Source organism: Corvus hawaiiensis, chromosome Z (assembly GCF_020740725.1).
Source record: "Corvus hawaiiensis isolate bCorHaw1 chromosome Z, bCorHaw1.pri.cur, whole genome shotgun sequence".
NCBI lineage: Eukaryota > Metazoa > Chordata > Aves > Passeriformes > Corvidae > Corvus > Corvus hawaiiensis.
This window is the reverse complement of record NC_063255.1, coordinates 17,225,968-17,235,978: the sequence shown is the minus strand read 5'-3', so window position 1 is coordinate 17,235,978 and position 10,011 is coordinate 17,225,968. Positions and strand designations below refer to the sequence as shown.

Genomic DNA, 10,011 nt, shown 5'->3' with positions numbered 1-10,011 from the left:
TTCCATCCTGATAACATCACAGGTTGGAGTGGAATGAACAGAAAGAGAAAGGTTGAGCCATTGAAGTGGATCGAGATCTGCCATGGGGGTGCCATGGACAGTAATGTAATGTAATGTTCCGCATGAGCATGCAGGAGATGTGTTCAGGGATAATGTACTTACATAGATAAAATTTTTTTTTAATTCCAGGATGTTATCAGATCTGGAAAAATGCTGAAGGAGTGGGTCGCTGCAGTATCAGTGTATTGCTACACCACAAAGAGGGAGCTGTGTTCCTTCTCTAACGTCGGTGCTGTAATTGTACAGCCTCTGCAAATAATTAACTGAGTCTAACCAGACTCTTTCCCTGCATTAAATCTGTATTATCAGTTCACTCCCCACCCCAAAAAATTAATTTTCACTCTCAAACCCACACCCCTTTATTATAATAGATAACATGAAATTTTATCCCAAATAATTTGGAGGGAATACTAGGAAGAAAGGAGTTTCAGTCTGCTTGGGAAGAAGTGAAATTCTGGGGAGAAAAAAACTACAAGAACATTCAGTCCCCTTGCCGCAAGTTATAAGCTGATCAGATATACATTCATGCATGCACATGTAGGCATAGTCATCTCACTACTGCCACATCTTATGGTCTGGTTTCAGCAGCCAAGGCTTTCCTAGCATTGAATCAGGAGATGAAATTGCATTGCTTGATCCTGGGAACTCCATGCCCAAAACACTGCACTGTGAGCTGGGGCTATTAGGGGCAGACACAACCATGAACTTTGCTTAAAAGTCCTGTAGTCTGCTCCAGAAGTGGGCCATTCATCTGGGAACAGACACACAAGAAGATGCTGAAGTTTGCTAACACCCCTCCTTCACTGTATACCCCAGCATTTCCCAGAGCTCCCACCACTTCATCTTTAAGTCTACAGCAGGTACTACCTCCCAGGTATGGCAGTGCTGCCTGATGAGGTGTTTTTCTTCAGTGTTTTTTTTTGTGATACAAGCTCAAGGATACCCATGAGGCAAGGGGTAGCTGGGGCAGAACAGCCAGGGGGTGGCGAATGTAGAAGTGGGGAGGCTACACAAGGTGTGGGTGTAGTTCAGCCAACAGAAGAGAAAAAGGCATTGAGCTGAAGCTTCCCATTAGTTGGACTCCCAGCAGTCTGTCACCATGGAAAGCTATCTATTTTATGAAATTAAATGTTCCCAACATAAGCATTTATTCCAGATAATCATGAAACTTAAGACTAAATGGGAGAGTGTCTGGTAAGGCAAGAAGAACAACCATGAGGAGAAAATCTCCTGCCAGAAGCAGGTTGCTTATTGCAGTAACTTATCTCCGAAGCAAATACTATTTCATAGCTGCCTAGGGGCACAAGCAGCCCTCTGAGCTGAGGCACTCCTCCTACTTAGACAAATAAGATACAAGGGATGGAAAAAGGGGCAAGTGACCTTTCTACTCAGAGTGAACCTCCCAAGAACTCATTTCCAGTCCTTTTCAGAGCCTGGAAAAGTGGCTTTGTAAGTTGCCACTTATACTGAGATAGTGGATGTAGACTCTAGGGCTGTCTTGAGAGCTCCCACTTCCTGTGCAGGGTCTGAAGACCTCACACAGTCTCATGTGGTCCCAGTGTGGACATAGCAGTGAGAGAATGCAACACAAAACCAACCACAATTGAACTGATGAAGCTTTAAATGAGATTATATAAAGGAGGAAACAAAATAAGTGTAAGTGCTGTCTTTATTCTGTGAAAATATAAAAGAAGAGCTAATCAGAAAACAAAATCCCCATACAGAAGAAGCTACAGCGAACAGGACTAAGTTGCACACCACTGCTGGAGTTTGCTGAGGGTTTTGCTCAACCCAGCACTACTGAGAGTCAGAAAAGTACCTTCTCCAAGATGAATCCTGACAGGACAGGAAGGATGGTTGTGTGTGGAGAGGCAACCCCAGCAAACACCACACTGCGCAAAGCAGAAGCTGGTCTGCATTGGAACCGTTTCAACTTTATGTCCATCATCCCCAGGCTGTTTTTTCCATCTCCTACCATACTGCATTCAGAAATGGTGGTGCAGCCCTTCATGGCAGCTTTCAGAGACAGTCCACCTATGCAGGGGAAATACAAGAAATACATGCATCAGGGGATCCAATCACCAACATTTTTCCCACCCTGGCCTGTGCAGTCCCCATTTCCAATCCAAGAACTGCCCATTTGTTACATCCAGTTGGTTCCAAACCTGCCAGCCCTGTCTGTTCCCATCCCCTGAAAAAAGGTGAGGAAACAGCAAGGCCATCTTTGTTGACTTCAAATACAAACAGTTTAAGGTTTGTCTTCTTTCTTTCTGCTGAATAAAGATGACTTTCAAAACTTCTAAGTATTTCAATTTAAAAAGTGAAAATTTCTTAAGTAGTTATCTTTCTCATGTTAAAAGATTCTTCTGCCCAAACTTTGGCTTCCTAAAGAAACCAGGGCTGTGTAACAGTACTCCAGGTATTCATTGTCTCCTCCTCTCTCTGACCCTCTCATAACATTCGAACTGGATGACTTTCTCTCAGTCAGATTTGACATGGAGCTGAGAAGTCTCAAAGACAATACAGCCTGAGCCATCTATTAAGAGGAATTCATTCTCAAAGGCTTTATAGGATTTTAGCCAAACCAAGAGAGAAACCTACTGACAAGCCCACTGAAACCTGAACTTGTCCTTTGCCACCACTGGAGCATTTCCCAGAGGAGGAGACCTGAGCAGGTGCTGAGTGCCCTACTCCCCGTTCAGATATTCTTGCTCCTGTTGCTTGCTTTTGCTAATGCTGCTCATGTTTCTCTGCTGTGTAGGTTATGGAGGTCTGGAATACTTTGTCAGACAATTTTATCTCAAATACAAATAATGTGTAAAGGTACTTCATTAGCTCCTCACCTTCCTGTGCTGCCCTACACTGCTGCTTCCTCTGCACAGTTTATCACACTGCACAGGCCTTTTCCACTCACAGAGGCTGATCAATCAAGTCAAGACAAGTTAGGAGCATTTTTTATTTCAGTGGTACACTGAATTAATTTTGCCACTCTTTCCATTGCTGTGACTAAGAAAATTCCTGTTTTCCTTCATGTTGTCTCTGTGAAACATGATCTAATTTAGGGTTTGGACAGCACATTAATAAAGTCTGCAGCAAGGACCTTCAGGCATCACATCATCAGCTAGCAATGTTATCAACTCAAAGGAACTTCATCCATATAACCATATACAAGATAATTGTTTTTCAATCTGCTTCTACAGCTGGTGTTGCTGCCCTTTATTTCCATGGGTTTTTTCCTGCCTGGTGGAACACAGATGTGACTGTCATGAAAGGTGGAAGTCTTTTACCTGTAGCAGGGGCAGAAATGAGAGTGACCAGGAAAATTGCTGTCTACTTTCCTGTCTCTAATTACAGGATCTGAGGTGGGAAAAAGATTTCTGAAGGAGCTGTTCAAAGGCTGGACTTCATGGGGAAGGACTTGTCCCTGGCTTTCCTCATGCAGAAGCGCCGCTGCAACAGTGTCTTGTCCCCAGTGGCTGGTATTACCCCATGGGAAAGCCAGTGTTTCCACAAAGCTCCATCTGAACCTCCACTGAGCTGGCAACTGGCTTAGATCCAGATTCACCCTCATACATCCTAGCTAGGGCCAGCAGGTTCAGGGCCTTGGTCAGGTTTGTTACACACCCGTGTACCAGATTGCCCCAGGAAACCAGTTCCACTCTTGGTCTCAGTTATGCCATGCTATGAGGAATTCCAGCAATTATTCATGCATGATAGGGCAGAAGGAAGGAAAAACAAAGCCTGCCCTTTGATCATCTTGAAATTCTCAGTTTTCAACTTCAAGTTCCTTGTCTCTTCCTCTCTTTATTTCACATCTTTTGCCCATTTTTATGTCAACAGTGCTTTATCTTAGGCTAGTTTCACCCATTTTACCAAGCAGAAGAAAAACGGCCCCAAATAAAAGGCAGTTACCAGCATTCATTAACCCAGCAAGGTCAACACATTGGTCTTCAGATCCAGTGCAGTTTACGACTTCATTACCGCACTGAAAGGAGTCCACGCTGTAGCAGGCAGGACACTGGTATCCATTGGGCACATCATTATCTGGTGGCACTGGAATGAAAGACATGAGCTGTAGCTGGTTTCAATGAGGGAATGAGGGGAATAACCCAGGTGATGGCTTAGCCTGGAAGGCATAACCTTGGGGTGGATCAGACAGAGAGGGGATGGGCTATGAGGAAAAAAAAGAGCTTACATGACACAGAGGTGGTCCGACAGTCATCGCCCGTGCAGCAAACCAAGTGGCTCTTTGCTTTCACCTTCCCATAGTTCACGGTGACAGGGCCAAGGTGGCAGATGTGGGCTGGCAGGCAGGACTTGATGGATGAAGAGATGGCCATCCCCCCTGTCATGAAGTAGAAGGCAGTGCCAAGTTGTTCAACACAAAGTAACTCCCTTCCCCTCCTGCTAGTTCCTGTACCAACTTCTAGGCAGCTGTCCCGGGGCCTGAGAGGGACCCCTAAACCCCCTGAGAAGCATCACCAGTGAGCCAGGACACCCCATCTGCAGAGATTATGGTGTGACACATGCCTCTGACCCACAGCACAGGCTTGCTCAGCCTGTGTATGGTCTGCAGAGCGCATAGTCCATCACAGCCACAAGTATCTTGGCACAGGCAAGCCTGGTCTACCCCATCAGCCAAGACCAAGAGGTGTAAAGGGGAGCAGAAGAGCTAAATTGAGTCTGCTGAGGTGCTTGAAGGATGAAGGGAGGGTGCACTAGCAGAAGAAGACAGGCACTGGAGCTGCCAACAACAAGCTGGTAGGATATGAGCCAGCCTCCAGCCTAAAAGGCAACAAGCACATCACTAAGGTTGAGCAACCACCGAGGCCATGCCTCTAACACAACTGAGTGTCCTGCTGTGTCAGGACTCAGCACCAGCTTTGACTTATCAACCACGGGGACATGGTTACTGATTGACAACATCTCCTGTGAGGACAAGCTGAAAGAGTTGGGGTTGTTCAGCTTGGAGAAGAGCAGGCTCCAAGGTGACCTTATAGCAACTTCCAGTGCCTAAAGGGCTCCAAGAGAGCTGGAGAGGGGCTTTTGACAAGGACATGGACTAATAGGACTAGAGGGAATGGCTTCAGACTGAAAGAGGGTAGATTAAGATTACATTAAGAAGAAATTCTTGACAATGAGGGTGGTGAGAAACTGGAACAAGTTGCCAAGAGAAGCTGTGGATGTCTCCCATCTCTGGCAGTGTTCAAGGCCAGGCTGGATGGGGCTCTGAGCAACTTGTTCTAGTGGAACGTTCTCCCTGCCCAGGGCAGGGGGGTTGAAAATAGATGATCTTCAAGGTTTCTTCCAACCTAAACTGATTGATGATGATGATTACGATGATATAGTGATAGCTCAGCCCTGGTGGCATGGCATGGTTGCATGGTGTCCCCATCCCTGCTCGAGGATGGGCATACTTCTTTCTCCACAAATCATCAGTGCACCCCCAGTACTAGAGTCAGTAGTTTAGTGTAGGTCATGGTTCAGCCTCTCAGCCTCTTGACTCAACTATTCACCTTAGCCAGAATTAAAAGCCAGTGTCTCCTCCCACTATGAGGCTTTGGTCCCTCCCTCCACAACTAAGAATCAAACCCTCCCAGCAGGAAACTGCTTCTCAAAATAGAGGAATAAAGAGCTTTTCTTGTCCCAGACTATACTGATCTCTGAGACCTCTGTCAGTAAAAGGAAAATGAACAGATTATCCAAGGATGGATCATACTACCAGTGACAAAAGTGGGGAGAGAGAAAAGTGCCCCAGCCAGCCTCACTCTGAAAGCCACACTGGCACACATAGAGGATGTCTTACCTATTAGGACCTCATGCAGAATAATGCCACAGGTGTCTTCAGCACCAGTGCAGGTTTTCATGGGGCCAGAGCAGCTTTTTCCCATGCTGTGACAAATCTCACACTGGAGGCAGGTCCCTGGGGAGAAGAGGACACATTCCTGAGCAGCAGTCATAAGGGATCTCACTTCTCCTTTTGCTGATGTTTGATTTCAGCACTGATCAGCACTTTCCATATTTCTCTTCTCTTATTTTTCCTATTTCATTGTGCAATATGTGTTAGGGTTTTCCTGGACTTGCTGATGGCAGCAGCCCTACAAATCCCTTCATCCTGGCAGGCACTCAAGTGTCCCTGAATTCACAGACCCCAAATTCTCTCTTTGCAGTGAACAAGGGCACCCGAGTGCCTGGGGAATAAGAGCTGCCAGCAGGTACTGACTGTACTCTGTACAAACTGGAGACTCCCTTTGTAAGCATTATCTCTTCGTATATCTCTTTGTGGGCATTAGGGGAAACCACTTCACCAGATACCTGCTGGAATACTTTAAGCAGACCAGAATATCAGATGGTCAGCAGGAAACACTTAGAAAGGAATAGCATGTATTTCAACAGAAGACAAACAGTATCTGTTCCATGACACACACCCACAAGGGTCCAGCATGTAGATTAACAGGTCCAGGACATATGTCACTTTCCCTAAACCCAGGTGCCAAACAAGACACCTTGCAGTGGCTGTGGCATCTACTTGGAGTGGCCAGTGTGACCCAAGACCTCCAAGACAGCTGCGCTTTTCTGGAGCAGAGCTGAAGGACAGTTGAGTTGACATTATGTCTAAAATGTCACACAACCCTGGACATGAGTAAAATAAATGAGCCTGGAGATTGATTCAGCTGATCAAAAGTCTGGCTGCCTCAGAGTAACCTGAATCACTCTGATGACTGTCCTGGCTGCACCACCTGTGAGCACCACAGAAAATCAGACTGCAGGCTCACATTGTAAATGCCAACACCCTCATCAGCACATGGGCACGTTGGCCCACAAGACCAAAGACCCCCAAGACTGGTCACCCTCTCCCCTCTGCAGTACCAATCCGCCAAGATGGATTATGGCTCAGACAGCAGCGATAGCCTCACACACAAAGCATCCCGTTCCCAGCCTCTTCCATGTCTCATAACCCCGCAGGTCCCAGTGGAAAACTCACCTGGGTCCAGGAAAGCCAGGAGGAAGCTGAGTCCAAGGGATACTCTCATGCTGTGGGATGTAAGCACAGGGAGATGCCAAGTCTTGCCCAACACAGCACTGTGTGCCACGAGGGCTTTATAAACTGGAAGGAAAGGGGATGTTTTGGGGAAGTGGAGGTTGGGGAAGTTCTCTGAAGAATATATATACTGCTGAGCACTAACACCAGTGTTTGCTTTTTCTTTTAAAATGCAGGTTTTTCCTTTTTTCTTCACACCAGTGATGCTGTTTGTCTTTCCCCTGTTCAGAGTGAGCAGCCCATGGGGTAAGACTGGCTTTCCTGGTGGTATCAGGCATGTCTCTGGTGCAGACTTTGAGCATTGTTCAGCCTCTGCCATCCATATGAATGATGGAGAATAAACCATTTGAAAAGCCCTGTTGTGTTCTCACTGTTAGGCCCAAAGAAGCAAAGTATAGCAAAGACCAGCCGGGAAATTCCCTTGTGGCTGAGTTTTTCATGGCTGGTTTCCCATCTCATCATTCCCATCATAGCGTCAGGAGCTCTCATGCCCAGAGTACAGCAGGAAAGCAGACAGTGTCAGAGCAGTGAGCTTCCTCTCCAAGCCACAGTGCAGCTTCAGTTTGCAAAATGACTGCCAAGGCACAACTTGGAGCAGGCTCGGTCAAGGATTCTTGGGGTTGAATATGTCAGAGCAGCAATGCCAGTACTCCAGCACTTGGGATTTGATAATAAACACTTGGAAGTTGATAAGAAAGCATCCTATTGTCCTTCTGGGCTTTAAATTAAACCAAGTCAGCAAAGAGAAAGCGTTGATGTGGCTCTGAGACAACCTGGTCACAGATTAAGTAAGGTTATAGCAGGTTTTCCATGCCCTGGCATCTCATGATGGGCTAATGACAAGCAGCAGTGACCAATTTGCCATTGGCTCACAGGTTCCCAGTCTCATGTGCAGGTTTTATCAGGATGTGCTGCCTGATTGAAACCATACTCTACCCTGAAGATATCCTCTTGTCCTGCACCATACTGGACACAGACCTTCCAGGACTTTTTTTGCATTGACAGCCAGGAAGAACTGAAGTGCCCACAAGCCCCCTTCCCATTTGAGACTAACCTCTTCAAAGGACAGTGGTCTTTTGATATTTACCAGTATATTGAGTAGTCCAGTGGGACCACTTCTTAGCTAAGTGCTAAGAGAATGGGAATCACACTGGGTGAGGGCTTTAGTCCCCCATTGTCCATAAAGCTGATATCACAAGGAAACAAGGGAGAGTTATATCTTCACCCTGAAATTCTTTTTCAGGTTAGAAATAGTCTCATGCCACAGTAGATGTGTTAAAATGAAATCAAAGTCCTGACTGCAGCCTGTTCAGGATTAAAATTAATTTCTTATGGTCTTAAACCTCAGACAGAATAAAACCATGTCCCCAGGCAGTTTGGGGTACCTAGGTTGGGGTGATTCTGCCATTTGGCTACATATGGGACTGCAGATACAGATAGGGAGATGAGACAATGTGACTCTCTCTGGTGATTTTAATTTCATGCCCTTTCATTTAAGATGATTACTGAAGTGCCTGGGGGACTTTCCCTGAACAACATGACTACACTAGTCTCACTGAATTATATAGAACTCACCTGTTTCCCACCTCTCATGGAGGGAGGGTGTGAAGCTCCTTTCATGTGCTTTTTTAGAGGTGAAACCAAGCATAGCAAGGAGAAGGCACAATCTGCAGCAATAAGAGACCTGGAAAAGAAGATTTATTACAGAAGGTGAAAACAGTAAACGTGCTCAGGGGACACCCATCATATATGTCTACAGAAAAAAGGGCTGGATAGGAAAAACTGATATAGGAGGCTTAGATTAGGCATTGGGGGAATTTTCAAACAGTGACAACAGTGAAGCTGATTGCCTGGGAAGGTGTGGATCCTCCATCCTGGGTGGCTTGGGAAAACAAACTAGACCAGTACTTATTAGGGAATTATTTAACTTGATAGGATCGTGCTCCAGGGCTGAGAGATGGATTAGATGCTCTCTCTCAAGATTCTCTCTAAATTGATTCTTATATTTTAATTTCATGGTGTGCATGAAGTGCCTGTCTTCTGCAGCGTATTCACATTTCCAGAAGAAGAGAAGGATGATAATACAGCAGTCACACTCTTCAGGGAGGTGAGACAGAGGCTGGGGAGGTCAGAGAAATCTATGAGAGGAGAAAAGTTAAAAATCCAACCCTGAAAATAGTATTGGTAGGAAGGGGAGATGAAAAGGGGTAAGATCAAAAGGAAGATGATGCTATCATGCTATGTGGTGATCAGCAGAAGAAAGACACCCATCTAGGCTAGAACATCTATAAAAATATATGTGAATTTGTCCTGCAGAATTGTAGCAGAAAATTCCAGTGGGTTTCATAAAATCCAAGAATTGTTTAGGTTGGAAAAGATCTTTAAGATCATTGAGTCCAACCATCAACCCAATACTGCGAAGCCCACCAATAAACCATGTTCCTAAGTGAAATATTTACATATCTTTCAAATACCTCCAGGCATGGTGACACCAAAACTTCCCTGGGCAGCCTCTTCCAGTGCTTGCTGTGAAAAAATTTTCTTAATATCCAATATAAATCTCTCATGGCACAACCTGATTTCTCCCATTCCAAGAGCCCAAACATAAAGGTATGTCTTCAAAGCATGAAGATAATATATCCGATTTACATCACAGCTGAAGAACCCAGGTCAGAAAGCTCTGAAAAAGAAAGAAAAACGGCAAAAATGTGACAAAGAAAGTAAAGGTTAGAAAGGACTGAGGGGCACAGTTCTGCTAGGAGATACTGGAAGAAAGCCTTGTGCAGTCCTAACTGGCATTGAAACGGAGGATTCCTAACACAGAATCACAATGACAGCTTTAAAAAAGCAGAAGTGAGATCAGACCTAAGGATAAATCCTCTGGTGGTGAGATCAGCTGTGGCCAAGAG

General features: G+C 45.5%; 1 protein-coding gene across 1 annotated transcript; it reads right to left on the bottom strand.

Annotated features, from left to right (window-relative positions):
- Window positions 1–1,711: 1,711 nt before the first annotated feature.
- On the bottom strand, window positions 1,712–7,177 carry LOC125320482 (phospholipase A2 inhibitor NAI-like). The gene is made up of 5 exons (XM_048292857.1): window positions 7,046–7,177; window positions 5,867–5,983; window positions 4,256–4,405; window positions 3,973–4,113; window positions 1,712–2,094 (listed from the first exon to the last, which is right to left on the bottom strand). Exons 1-5 carry the CDS (start codon window positions 7,092–7,094, stop codon window positions 1,868–1,870), a joined length of 684 nt encoding a protein of 227 aa, XP_048148814.1. The 5' UTR covers window positions 7,095–7,177; the 3' UTR covers window positions 1,712–1,867.
- Window positions 7,178–10,011: the final 2,834 nt, after the last annotated feature.